General features: G+C 39.4%; 1 protein-coding gene across 1 annotated transcript in view; it reads left to right on the top strand.

Moving 5' to 3' along the window:
• The window catches only part of LOC109846118 (anthranilate synthase beta subunit 2, chloroplastic-like), a 70,699-nt gene that overhangs the window by 10,101 nt on the left and 45,167 nt on the right, over nucleotides 1-15,431 (top strand). The window contains exon 2 of the mRNA XM_020415345.1: nucleotides 4,214-4,313. Within this exon, the coding sequence (XP_020270934.1) occupies nucleotides 4,214-4,313 (100 nt within the window). The remainder of the gene's footprint in view (nucleotides 1-4,213; nucleotides 4,314-15,431) is intronic.

The following is a 15,431-nucleotide window of genomic DNA, read 5'->3' as shown; positions in this document are numbered from 1 at the left end:
GATAAAGTCACAATCTTCTGCAGACGTGAGACCCAGCTCACTGCTGTCGACGCTAAGGTATAAACATACTCCGTGGTGCTTCGCTTCGTATCATGATCACCGGCAAAGTCCGCATCAACGTATCCTTGCAGTACCAATTCCTTCCTCCTGAAACATAGTGGTTTGTTTGTTTTCCCTCTCAAGTACCGCATTATCCACTTCACGGCCTCCCAATGCTGCTTCCCTGGATTGCTTGCAAATCTGCTCATAACTCCCACTGCATGGGCGATGTCCGGCCTCGTGCAAACCATCGCGTACATGAGACTCTCAATGGCTGAAGAATATGGCAGCCTGCTCATATGCTCTCTATCTGCATCTGTTTTAGGCGATTGCTCCTCAGATAGCTTGAACTGACTTCGAAGGGTGTGCTAACAACTTTAGCATTTTGCATGTTGAACCTCTGAAGTACCTTCTCAATGTATTCAGCTTGGCTCAATCTTAATGTCCCTTCAGCTTCATCCCTACTGATTCACATCCCTAGAATCTGCTTCGCTGCACCCAAATCCTTCATTGCAAATTCCTTTGCTAGCTGCCTCTTCAAACTGTTTATCTCTTCTAAACACGGTCCTGCTACCAACATGTCATCAACATATAATAATAAAATAATGAAGCTGGACTCGAACCTTTTGAAATAACAGCAATGATCCGAATTGCATCTTCTGTAGCCATTGTTCTGCATGAAGCTATCAAACTTCTTATACCACTATCTCGGAGCCTGTTTCAAACCATATAAGCTCTTCTTGAGCTTGCACACCATCTCTTCCTTTTCTTCTTCAATGAAACCAACAGACTGCTTCATGTAGATTTTTTCATCCAAGTCACCATGAAGAAAGGCAGTTTTCATATCTAACTGCTCAAGGAAGAGGTCTTCTGCAGCCACCAAACTCAGCACCACTCTGATGGTTGTGAGTTTCACAACAGGGGAAAATATCTCCGTGTAGTCTACTCCTTCCCGTTGTTGAAACACTTTCACTACTAATCTGGCCTTGAACTCTTGCTTCCATCACTCTCTTGCTTAACCCGGTAGACCCATTTATTGTGCAAGGCTTTCTTCTGCGCAGGTAGCTGGGCTAACTCTCATGTCTCATTAGTGAGTAGAGAATCCATCTCCTCCTGCATCGCATGCTCCCACTGCTGAGATTCACTCACTTGCATTGCCTCTTCATAGCTTTACGGCTCACCGCTATCTGTCAACTACCCTGGATGACCTCCTAAGCTCCACACCCTGGGTAGTTTCTTCTGCACCTGGAGTCTCCTCCGTTCTACGGTCAGAACAAACATCATCACCCCTATCTGGAAGTTCCTCTATATCCATGTACTCGGATCCGCCTGTATCCGTAGTGCTGCTCCCACTGCTTTGGTTATCTTTGGCATTGTCCCTGTCTTTGTACATCACTTCCTCATTGAATATCACATCCCGGCTCCTGATGATCTTCCTATTCTTTTCATCCCAAAGGCGATACCCGAACTCATCAATGCCGTATCCAATGAATGTGCACTTCTGTGACTTAGCTTCTAGCTTGTCCCTGACATGGTCACTGATATGAACATAAGCCACACAACCAAATACCCGCAAGTGTGAGAGATTTATCTTCTTTCCACTCCAAACCTCCTCTGGAATCCCAAAATCTAATGGAACTGATGGCCCGTGATTAATAAGGTATGCTGCCGTATGCACCGCATCCGCCCAAAATGTCTTAGGCAGACCTGCATGTAATTGCATGCTCCGCGCACGCTCTGTCAAGGTCCTGTTCATCCTCTCTGCAATGCCGTTCTGCTGCGGTGTCCCTGGAGTAGTCCTCTCTAAGTGAATCTCATTCGTAGCACAGAGTCTCTTGAACTCCTCTAGCTCGTATTCTCCACCATTATCTGATCTCAAGCACTTCACCTTCAGATCTGTCTCGTTCTCGACCATGGCCTTCCACTTCTTGAAGATTTCGAACACCTCTGACTTGTGCTTCATGAAGTAAACCAATACCTTCCTCGAGTGATCGTCGATAAAGTTGACGTAGTATCTCGAACCGCCAAAAGAAGACACACTGGCTGGGCCTCATACATCTATATGAATTAACTCTAGCTTCTGAGCCTTAGGTGGCCTTCCACCCTTCTGGAAACTAACCCTCTTCTGCTTCCCAAAGATGCAGTCTTCACAAACCCCGACTTCCACGGCGTCGATCCCGGTTAGCTTTCCTTGTGAATGTAGGATTTTCATCCCCTTCTCTCTCATGTGTCCCAGCCTATTGTGCCACAGATCTGTACTCTCCTTGCCAGCTGCAATTGCGAGGGTGTCACTCGCATGTGAAGTGAGGTAGAGAGTTCCCGTTTTATTGACTTGGGCAACAACCATCGTACCGTTGGAGATTCTCCACGAATCCCCGGTGAATGTTGAAACGTAGCTTTCTGCTCCAAGTTGTCCCACCGAAACAAGATTCCTCTTCAGCTTCGGCACGTGTCTCACGTTCTTCAAATTCCACTTAGAGCCCTTATCTGTATCTGAACGTCGCCCTTTCCAACAATATTGTAAGGTTCATTGTCCCCCAAGTATACTTTACCAAAGTTCCCTGCTACATAGTTCTGAAAGTAGTTTCCTATTAGCAGTGGTGTGGAAAGAAGCTCATGAGTCGATGACCCAAGAATCAGAATCGCTATCCATAGCAAGGATCAAGGCATCATACACGATATGAGCCTCCTGCTCACCCGTATCCTTCTTTGGTGCTTTACAGACCGAAGACATATGGCCCTCCTGGCCGCAGTTCCAACACTTCCCTTTGATAGACCTAACCTTCGAGTTCGGCCTCTTCTTCACTGATTTCGACCGATTCCTGTTCTGGTTCCCTTTCTTCTGGCTTCTGCCTCTCTGCTCGAAATTTAGGGCTGAACCTGAACCTTCTGATTCGGACAATTTCCTTCTAACCTCCTCGGATAGAATCATGCTAACAACCTCATTCAGCTTCAACTTCTCTTTCCTCGCCGAATTACTGATTGCCGTCACACAACCTGCCCAACTATCCGGCAACTGCGATAGTAGTAGAAGGGCCTTCACTTCGTCATCGAACGTGATGTCCACGGAGATAAGTTGATCAACAATCATGTTGAACTCGCTGAGGTGCATCATGAAGGACCGTCCTTCTGCCATCTTGAGGTTGAAAAGAGTTTTGACTAGATGCACCTTGTTTGCTGCCGACGGTTGCTCGTACATCTTCGCGAGCGCTTCCATAAGCCCCACCGTCATCTTCTCCTTCAGAATATTGTAGGCTACTGATTTGACGAGCGACAACCAGATTTATCCTAGAGCCTTCCTATCCAGTACCTCCTAATCACCATTTGACTCCTCTTTCTTCTTTCCCTTTTCCTTGCCCATCAACGGGCAATACAAGTCCTTCTGGTACAGATAGTCCTCCATCTGCAACTTCCAGTAGGCGAAATTCGATCCATCGAACTTCTCAATCTTTGATTTGTTTTCCTCTGCCATGGCTTTCACACAAATTGCTGAATGAAGCTCTGATACTAGTTGTTGGGGATTCGAAACAATCAATCGAATCCTTGCCCTTTCGGACCTTGTGTTGAAAGTAGGAATAAAACCACAGATAAAGATCTAACTTGCAAAAAATAGTAAAGGAGATGAACACACAGATTTAACGAGGTTCGGCAACGTGCCTACGTCCTCGGGAGCCACACCACACAATTTCTTTGATTAATTGAAGAAGAAAATACAAGCTCTCAAACAAGAGATTAATCTCTCTGAGATTCTCTCTCTTTGCAGTCAAAAAGCTCTCTTTTTGATGTTGTACAAACCCTAAAACGTTTGGGGTATATATATAGAATCCTGATTGAAACAGATTCCTAAACAGAACAGGAACCTGCCAAAAATACGCGCGGTCGACCGACGCGGTCGACCGATGGTCTCGCGGTCGACCGACGCGGTCGACCGATTGCAAAACCCGAGAGCAGTTTTCCTACAGGGTTTTGGCGGTCGACCGCCCCGGTCGACCGTGACCTGATCCAAGCTCTCCCAGCTCCTGTGCACGTTCGCGGTCGATCGGATCGGTCGACCGTGGATCTTTCTGATCGTTTTCTCATCTTTTTTTATTCCAGCTCTTGTCTCGAACTTTGGGTCTACACCTTAGACTAACATAATATAAATGACTAAAGCTTAAGGCTCACTGAACTGCAGGAAAAATTGTACGTGCTCCTTCAGGAGTTGTGCATGGCAAACATGGCATTGTGTACTATGATGAAAATCAAGAAGATAGCTTATTTAGTAGCTTATCAAAGTAAGATTGTCCACGCTACATTTTAACGTTTACCACAGTTTACAGCAATGCACTTCTTTCAGAGGATGTTTTCTTGATTGATTGTTAGCAGAGAAAGTATCTTCACCAATTTCCCTTTTGCTTAATAGTTTTACATTTTTTACGATCATAAAGTTTGTCTTATCTAGGTGATCTTTCCCTTTCATGATACTCAATGAGAGATACCTTCACTCTTCAACCAAAAAGTTACTTGTTTGTGTATGCAACTCTAACACCCTTTATTAAAAAAGCTAATGGGCGTTTTTTTCATGGTGCACGTTAGCGGGTGATTTTTTTCCCGCTAACCTGCGCCCCCGTCGGGTTTTAAATGGCAAGAGAGAAGAAAAACAATGGTACGAAGATCCTAAATTTAGGATTGAGGGCTGCAAATTCTTGTTTGCAATCATCTGGTGATCAATCAGGTACGAGTTTGGCTGAAGGTGATGAAGATTTTGAGCTCAAGGTGATGCGATCAACGGGACCAAGGGGAGAGAAGAAGAAGTTACTGATGGAGGATATTCTCAATTCAAACAAATTCTTGGTAGATTCTCATCAATCTCAGAGGATTCTTGACAAGAACGGAATTCAATCACAAAATCTCTGTAAGTCCTCGATCTCTGGTAGCTCGTCTCGGATTTCTTGGGTTGATGATCTTGATTTGGAATTTTTATCAAACTTTTCATCAAAGAATACTCATAACAATGAAAATACTCATAACAATGATTCTTCCTTGATTTTGGATTCTTGAAAAGAACGGAATTCAATCACGAAATCTTTGTAAGTCCTCGATCTCTGGTAGCTCGTCTCGGATTTCTTGGGTTGATGATCTTGATTTGGAATTTTATCAAACTTTTCATCAAAGAATACTCATAACAATGAAAATACTCATAACAATGATTCTTCCTTGATTTTGGATTCTTCTTTGATTTCAAATGAAAATACTATACCTTTGAATCTGGATGGAAAAATCGCTGATCCAATTGAGTTTTCACCTCAAAGTAATGATAAAACTGGATTTCTTGGAGGGGAGAAAGATTTTCCGCCACTTGTAAAATCAAATGAAAAAGGAGGAATAGTTTACAATTGCTAGAGAATTCTAATGAAAATTCTAGAGAAGTGCTTGTTCCAGATCCTGATATCAATAAAAAAAAGGTGGGTGAGCTTTTTTGCAGATAATAGAAAACCTGGAAATAGTTTTAATCTTAATTATGTTCAACTTGATGTTGGTGATTCGGTAAATTTTGATGAAGATGAGTGGAATGAAGGTGGTTCCATCTGGAAGTTTTCTCTTATTTGACAGGTCTTGGGATTAAATGTAAAATACAAAGCTATGAAAAATTATGTGATGAAAGTATGGGGAAACTTAGCAGTACCAGAAGTCTGTCTTCTAAAACCTAGACTTTTCCTATCCAAGTTCAAATCTTTGGAAGATATGAGTACCATACTGGAGAATGGTTTATGGTTTCTTGGTTCCAGACCTCTCCTCTTGAAGCATTGGTCTATTGATGATGAGCTAGGAAAAAAAAGGATTTGTGTCTACCCTGTGTGGATACACTTGCCAGGATTGAGATTTAACTTGTGGAATGCAAGGAGTATTAGCAAAAGCCAGTCTTATGGTAAGCACATTGCTATAGATAAGCTTATAGAAAATAGACAAAGGCTAGCATATGCAAGAGTGTTGGTTGAAGTCACAATGCCCTCTTCTCTCCTTGATGAGATTCATATTCAGGGGCCAAATGGGAAAAATTTTCTACAGAAGGTGTATTATGAATTAAAGCCAAGATGGTGTGAAACTTGTAAAATGGTGGGTCATGAAACTGTATATTGCAATAAGTGGTGAAGGTCCAGAGATGGAGACCAAAGTAGAAAATTGATCATGTGCTTGTATCTTCTGTGCATGTACCTCCTGTGCACGTAACTTCTGCTGAATCTGGGGTGAAATTAGTGGTATCTCCTGTGCATGTATCTTCTGTACATGTACCTCTTGTGCATGTATCTCCTCCTGGGGGATTCATCTCCTATGCAGGTTGTGCGAACTCAGGAAAATAATAAAAATTGGCAAGGAAATGATGTGGTATGCCAGCTTGAACATATTGTGGATTCTTTCAGTGCAATATAGGGTTTGAGGAATGGAGACACAAAGCACGCAAATTCTCAAGAAACAAAAGGCAAAGAAATTTTGCTGAATGTTCAAAACATGGACAGTGAAGATCCTGTGCATGTTGTGCATGGCTAACAGCTTAATAATGGGGAAAACTGGATACTTGTTCAAGGAAACAAAGAAAGGAAAATTTTTCCAGGAAAATCAAATGGAGGAAATAACAAATGTGACCCCTGTGCAATTGATGGGGGGGCTCATCCTATGAACTTATCTTTTTAGAACGTGAGGGGATTAAACAAATCCCTTAAACAGCAGCTGGTGAAAAATTATCATCTACAGTATCATCTATCTTTTATAGCCCTCATTGAAACCAAGATAAAGGAATCACTGCTGGATGTAACTGCTAAGAGGATTGCTAAAAACTAGAAATGGATGTCAAATGTTAGAGGATCTCAGAAAGCTGGAATTTTTATCCTCTGGGATGCAAATTTTTTCAACATTCAGGTGATCAAATTGTCAGACCAGCATATTACTTGCTCTATGAACTCATTGGATGGTAAAATTAGATGTATTACTTCAGCAATGTATGTGTTTTACCAACAGGAAGCTAGAGAAGATTTGTGAGCAGAACTTAATTAGATATCCCAGAATATTGGAAATGTATCATGGATCATATGTGGAGACTTTAATACCTTACTGAATAATGAGGAAAAGCTTGGTGGAATAAATCTAACAGAGGCTGACACCAAAGATTTTAAAAATATCATTGAGGATTGTAATCTCAGTCACTTGAAAACTCAGGGGTGTTTTTATACTTGGAACAATAAACAGGACGCAAATTTAAGGATCTGGAGTAGGCTGGATAGGGCCTTGGTCAATTATGCATGGATTGATAAGTGTATCTCTAGCCATATGGAATTTATGCTCCCCAGTGTTTTAGACCATTCTCCAGCTATAGTATCAGTATATGAATATTTGGTACAAGGAAAGAAGCCATTCAAAATTTTCAAAATGTGGACCAAGCATACAAATTTCATACCCACTGTTTCAAAAAATTAGCAAACACATATTAAAGGTTATGCTATGTACTCAGTATATACAAAACTCAAAATGTTGAGAAAGGAGTTAAATGATCCGAACAAGAAACATTTTTACAACATTAGTGAACAAGTGCAAAGAGCAAAAATTGCCTTAGAAAATGCTCAGAGAATTTTCAATCAGTCCCTCTCAATCCTGAATATATTAAACATGAGAAAGAGTGCATTCTCACATACAACAAACTTCTTAATTATGAAATGTCTTTTTATAAACAGAAGGCCAGAATTGCTTAGAATGTGCATGGTGATAGGAGCTCAAACTATTTCACGCTATAACAAAGTATAAAAGGCACAATAATAGAGTTCTAATACTCTACAACAGCAGGGGAGATAGAATTACAGATAGTGAAGAAATTGTGCAAGAGCTTGCATCATATTATAAAAATCTGATGGGCAAGGCAACAAATACTCTTCCACCTGACATTAACATCATTAAAGCAGGTCCATGCCTGAATGATTCTCAAGCCAAGGAGTTGTTGAAACTAGTTTCAAAAGATGAAATAAAGGCAACCGTATTCTCATTGTCTGAAGACAAAGCCCCAGGGCCTGATTGATACAGTATGTCATTTTTCAAAGTTGCATGGCCTATAATTAGGGATAAGATTACCTTAGCTATAGAGGACTTTTTTAAGACTGGTAAATTGTTTGGGATTGCAAACTCTACCTCAATTACTCTTATTCCTAATGTCACGCCCCACTTTCCAAAATACCGGGGAATCAGAACGTGAACAAGCCCGTGACGTATTAGATTGAGAAGAAATATACACTATTATTTTTTTCTTTTCTTCTCAATCCAATACACTAAACGTCAAATACATAGATCTCAATCACTGGTCCCCGATCACAATAGCAAGAACATAAAGACAATTTAGAATAAGAAATAAACATATCTTCCATTATAAATCATCCCAGACATAAAAATATGGGTCAAACATACCCTTTTTACAAAAACGGTCCAACTAGGAATAAAAATACATAGTCCATAATAAATGAAAGTACTGGTAAAAATACGAAATCCATTATCAAATTAAAGAAAAATATGATAAAGAGATCTATTGTCCAACTACTACTACGGAAGAAAACCACTACGCTACAGTCGTATTCCACACTAAAACTCTGGTTCACCACCTAAACTCAGTCAACACACCCACACATGTCACAAGGTCTATTCATGACGCACAAGGTCACTAAGTCATGAACTACTAATAGCTCTCAAACACAACATGGAATAATAAATGCAGCAAATTCTATGCAATAAAATCATGACATATCACGTAATTAAATCATGAACAAGAATCGTGAACGACTACTATAATAGTGCAGTATGTAACTACAACTATCAAATAAATACACATGGAATGTCACAATTTCCAATCGTCATGATCATAAATTTATTAATTCTGAAAATAATCTTTTTTTCAAAACAAAATCCTTAAAATTTATTTCTTAATAATTCAAAATAATCCTTTTTCCCAAATAACTCTTTTAACTTATTTATTACTATAATGATTCAAAATAATCCTTAGAAATATTCTTTTTTCCAAAAACATATCATAATTAATCAAAATCTAATTGTCAAAATATCCTTTCATCACATACAGCTCAAAAAAACATATTATACTCCTCTTCATGAATATTACTACAACAGTAATCAATATCATATAGTATCTTTTGTCAACAATCCCACGCAGGTTATAACATATCGCAGTCTATTCTATGTGATTAATTAATAATTGATAAAAATAATGGAAATACAAGTCAAGGGAAGCGGGATCTTGCCTCGGGTTTTGTCGAACGAATCGACGGGGGTTGTTGCGGCTGTCGGCGACGTCAGCGATGGGTTGCGCTCGAGGGGATGGGGTGATGGCGGAGGAGTAGCATGACTGCGTCGCGGGGTGGCTGCTGGAGTTCGGCGAATCAACAAGGGGCTGTCGGGTTAAGAGTATGGCGGGCTCCCAGCTGATGGAGTTGTAGAGGATGAGGGAGTGGCGCTGGGGTTGAGGGTCAGCGGGGCTATAGATGTGGGCTCGAATCTGGGGAGAGCGTCGGGCGAGAGGGGCTGAGGGGCTGCTGTGTGTGGACTATCGAGCTGCACTTGTTGGAGGAGGGGAGGCTGACGGGGTGGAGGAGGCTATGGAGCGAGCGGCGACGGGTGGCTGGCGGCTTGGGGGAGTGGATGGTCGGAGGTGGAGGCTGGGGTGGCGAGGTCGAGAGGTGAGGACGAAGAGCTAGCCAAGACGGGCGGAGGTGGATCTAAGAGAGGGAGATGGGCGAGGCGTAGCTTTGGGCCGTGGCGGAAGTTTAAGGCGTCGGGGTCTGGACGTGGGAGGTGATGGGCGGTGCGAGCTCATCCGACGAAAAGAGAGAGGACGGCGTGGGAAGGGGATGACGTGGAGGAGAGAGAGAAAGAGATGATGATGGTGGCGGCGGCTACGTGAAAATGAAGAAGGAGAGAAGAAAAAAAATAAATGTATATATTATCTATATATATATATATATATATATATTATATATATATAATAATATAATATATAATATATAGTATATATATATATATATATATTAATTAGGTTATATTATTTTAAAACAAAATTAATTAAAAAGAAATTACTGTTATTTAAATTAAAAATAATTACGGGATAATTATGCTATAATTAAAAATAATTACAGTTGTGTTAATACAACAGTTGATACGAAATAGTCAAAATATACACATATTGTAAAATTAAACAATAATAATTAATAATAAAAATATATTTACTTACATTTAAAATTTAATAATTTGGGGATAATTATATACGCAGTAAAACAATCCAGTTATACTAATACGACAGGTAATATGTAACAGTAGAAATAATACAACAAATTATACAAATAATACGTAATTAATGATACAACGTATTATATGAAAATATACGTAATAATAATAATAATACCATATATTATTCAAAATGATATGTAATAGTATTGGTAACACAAATGATAAATTCCAAAAACTTTTACTGCACTAAATAAATTTATAAATTATTTAAATCATTTAAATAAATATAAAACTTAGACTTTAAATCATAGAAAATTATAGATATTTGAGAAAAATATAAATACTCTTTTATAAATCATAATTAAATATTTTAAAATACTAGAAAAATATTTTAACTAATATCAAAATTCATGATCCTTACATTCTATCCCTCTTAAAACAAATTCTGTCCTCGGAATTAAAATAAGAGAAAACCCAATGACAGAGATATAGAACGAGAGAGTAGTCAGGAAGTGACGAGACAAGAAATAGTGAAAAGTTACGAGATAAGAAATAGTGGAAAGTTCTGGAGTCAAAAAGTGATAAGATAGGAACTACGATATAATTTATCGAGACGATAGGATAAGGGCTAATTATAGTCTTACGAATGAAATATGATATGTATCTAGATTATCCACTATATTCTTACTAGTGAGGACTCGAGATCGTGACCGGGACCGTGACCTGCATGGGCCTCCACTAAAACTTGTCATGCCCCACTTTCTAAAATACTAGGGAATCAGGACGTGAACAAGCCCGTGACGTATTAGATTGAGAAGAAATATACACTATATTTTTTTTTTCTTCTCAATCCAATACACTAAGCATCAAATACATAAATCTCAATCACAGGCCCCCGATCACAATCGGAAGAATATAAAGACAATCCAGAATAAGAAAAAAACATATCATCCATTGTAAATCATCCCGGACATAAAAATATGGGTCAAACATACCCTTATTACAAAAACGGTCCAACTAGGAATAAAAATACATAGTCCATAATAAAAAAAGTACTGCTAAAAATTCGAAATCCATTATCAAATTAAAGAAAAATATGATAAAGAGATCTATTGTCCAACTACTACTATGGAAGAAAACCACTACGCTTCAGGTTGTTCTTCTACTCCGTCTACAAGGCACTCCTACTGCGAATCCTCTGGCTCCTGAACGATTCCAAGCTAAGGCTGTCCGTCTCCTAAATCTGACGTACACCAAAGAAAATAGATGTACGTCAGCGTGCATGGCACACGATAAGATCCCAAAATGGAGGAATAGGAACGGTCGAATGACCAAGGCAAAAACATTAATAATAAATAGAAGCATACAACTAGATAGTAAAAACTAGATGAAATCCACCAATAGTATATAATAGTCAAATAATCCAAGAAAATTAACCAAGTAACAAGATCATGCTGCTAGGCATTAGAATAATCATCCAAGTAATAATGTCATACAACTTGATGAGATTAATACTTAAAAATCTACAACAAGAGACGTAGTACGTCGAGCGAAATAATCCAAACAAAGAAACTCTCATGTATATACCATATGTCTCAAATTGTAGATAATTAAATATTAACCCTGATCTATGTATGAAAAGAATACAACTGGCCTACATCTCATAAGAATTCATAGATCATTCAAAAAACAAGGTCATGTAATTAGCCATCCATAATAGGTCACTGGTACACATCTCAAACAGAGTCAACACTCATATCATCGGATAACTGACTGTTCGCATATCTCCTACGTGCGTCCAATCAAATAAATTCATGAACCAAAGTAGCGACACCGATCTACTTTGACCCAACCAACCGGTCCCAGTGCCGACACCGATCCACTGTGACTCAACAAACCAACCCCAGTGGCGACACCGATCTACTAGTGCAAGCCTAGAAGATATATCAACAGTCATATCTGTTCACATGAACATTAATTTCCACATTCTAACTCTTCTTGTTTTTCTAAATCAATAGTCGTATTCCACACTGAAACTCTGGTTCACCACCTAAACTCAGTCAACACACCCACACATATCACTAGGTCTGTTCAAGACGCACAAGGCCACTAAGTCATGAACTACTAATGACTCTCAAACAGAACATGGAACAATAAATGCAGACTATGTAATAAAATCATGGCATATCATGTAATTAAATCATGAACAAGAATTATGAACGACTACAATAACAGTGCAGGATGTAACTACAACTATCAAATAAATACAAATGGAATGTCACAATTTCCAATCGTCATGATCATAAATTTATTAAAAATCTATCACGCCCCACTTCCCAAAATACCGGGGAATCTGGACGTGAACAAGCTTGCGACGTATTAGATTGAGAAGAAATATACACTAACATTTTTGTTCTTTTCTTCCCAATCTAATATGCCAAGCGTCAAATACATAAATCTTAATCACAGGTCCCCGATCACAATAGCAAGAATATAAAGACAATCCAGAATAAGAAATAAATATATCATCCATGGTAAATCATCCTAGACATAAAAATATGGGTCAAACATACCCTTATTACAAAAACAGTCCAATTAGGAATAAAAATACATAGAAAATAATAAAAGAAAGTACTGCTAAAAATATGAAATCCTTTATCAAATTAAAGAAAAATATGATAAAGAGATCTATTGTCCAACTACTACTACGGAAGAAAACCACTATGCTTCAGCTTGTTCTTCTACTCCGTCTACAAGGCACTCCTACTGTGAATCCTCTAGCTCCTATATGATTCCGACCTGAGGCTATCTGTCTCCTAAATCTGACGTACACCAAAGAAAATAGGTGTACGTCAGTGTGCATGGCACACGATAAGATCCCACAAGGGAGGAATAGGAACAGTCGAATGACCAAGGCAAAAACAGTAATAATAAATAGAAGCATGCAGCTAGATAGTAAAAACTAGATGAAATACACGAATAGTATATAATAGTCAAAGAATCCAAGAAAATTAACCATGTAATAAGATCATGCTGCTAGGCATTAGAATAATCATCCAAGTAATAATGTCATACAACTAGATAAGATTAATACTTAAAAATCTACAACAAGAGACGTAGTACGTCGAGCTAAATAATCCAAACAAAGAAACCCCCATGTATATACCATATATCTCAAATTATAGATAATTAAATATTAACTCTGATCTATGTATAAAAAGAATACAACTGGCCTATATCTCATAATAATTCATAGATCATTCAAATAACAAGGTCATGTAATTAGCCATCCATAACAGGTCACTGGTTCACATCTCACACAGAGTCAAACGCTCATATCATCGGATAACTGACTGTTCGCATATCTCCTACGTGCATCCAATCAAATAAATTCATGAACTAAAGTAGCGACACCGATCTACTTTGACCTAACTAACCAGCCCCAGTGCCGACACCGATCCACTGTGACTCAACAAACCAACCCCAGTGGTGACACCGATCCACTGGTGTAAGCCTGGAAGATATATCAACAGTCATATCCGATCACATGAACATTAACTTCCATATCCGAACTCTTCTCATTTTTCTAAATCAACAGTCGTATTCCACACTGAAACTCTAGTTCACCACCTAAACTCAGTCAACACACCCACACATATCACTAGGTCTGTTCATGACGCACAAGGCCACTAAGTCATGAACTACTAATGGCTCTCAAACACAACATGGAACAATAAATGCAGCTAATTCTCGCAATAAAATCATGACATATCACGTAATTAAATCATGAACAAGAATCATGAACGACTATAATAACAGTGCAGGATGTAACTACAACTATCAAAAAAATACACATGGAATGTCATAGTTTCCAATCGTCATGATCATAAATTTATTAATTTTGAAAATAATATTTTTTTCTAAACAAAATCCTTAAAATTTATTTCTTAATAATTCAAAATAATCCTTTTTCCAAAATAACTCGTTTAACTTATTTATTACTATAATTATTCCAAATAATCCTTAGAAATATTCTTTCTTCCAAAAACATATCATAATTAATCAAAATCTAATTGTTACAATATCCTTCATCACATACGTCTCAAAATATATATCATACTCCTCCTCACGAATATTACTACAATAGTAATCAATATCATATAGTATCATTCGTCAACAACCCCACACAGGTTATAACATATCGTAGTCTATTCTATGTGATTAATTAATAATAGATATAAATAATGGAAATACAAGTCAAGGGAAGCGGGATCTTGCCTTGGGGATTTGTCGAATGAATCGACGGGGGTTGTTGTTACTGTCGGCGACGTCGGTGATGGGTTGTGCTCGAGGGGATGGGGTGATGGCTGAGGAGGAGCATGACTGGGGCGCGGGGTGGCTGCTGGAGTTCGGCGGCTCGATATGAGGCTGTCGGGGAAGAGCTCGGTGGCGGCTTGAGCTTATGGAGTTGCAGAGGCTGAGGGAGTGGCGCTGGGGTAAAGGTCAGTGGGCTATCGACGTGGGCTCGGATCTGGGGAGAGGCGCGTCGCAGCGGGGCTGAGGGGCTTCTATGGTGGACTGATCGGGCAGCCGCTTGGTTAGCAGGAGGGGGAGGCTGACAGGGTGGCGGAGGCTGTGCGGAGGAGTGACGACGGGGTGCTGGGAGACTTAGAGGAGTGGATGGTCGGAGGTGGAGCCTGGGACGGTGTACGTCGAGAGGTGAGGACCGAGGAGCTAGCCAAGGCGCGGAGTTGGATCTGAGAGAGCGGAGATGGGCACGACGCGACTTTTTGGTGCTACGGGAGTTGAAGCGTCGGGGTCTGGACGTGGGAGGTGATGGATGGTCAGAGTTCGTCGACGACGAGGAGAGCATGGCGGCTATGGGAGCGAAGTGTGTTCGACGCGTGGCAGGAGAGAGAGAAAAGAGAGGATGATGGTGGCAGCGGCTGCGTGAAAATGAAGGAGAGAAGGAAAAAAATAAATGTATATATATATATAATTAGGGTTTAGGGTTCATTATTTTAAAATGAAATTAATTAAAAAGAAATAACTACTGATATTTAAAAATTAAAATAATTACGGGATAATTATCTATAATTAAAAACATACATGTTGTGGTAATACAACAGTTGATACGAAAT

Source organism: Asparagus officinalis, chromosome 6 (assembly GCF_001876935.1).
Source record: "Asparagus officinalis chromosome 6, Aspof.V1, whole genome shotgun sequence".
Classification (NCBI taxonomy): domain Eukaryota; kingdom Viridiplantae; phylum Streptophyta; class Magnoliopsida; order Asparagales; family Asparagaceae; genus Asparagus; species Asparagus officinalis.
This window is presented reverse-complemented; position numbering and strand designations above follow the sequence as displayed.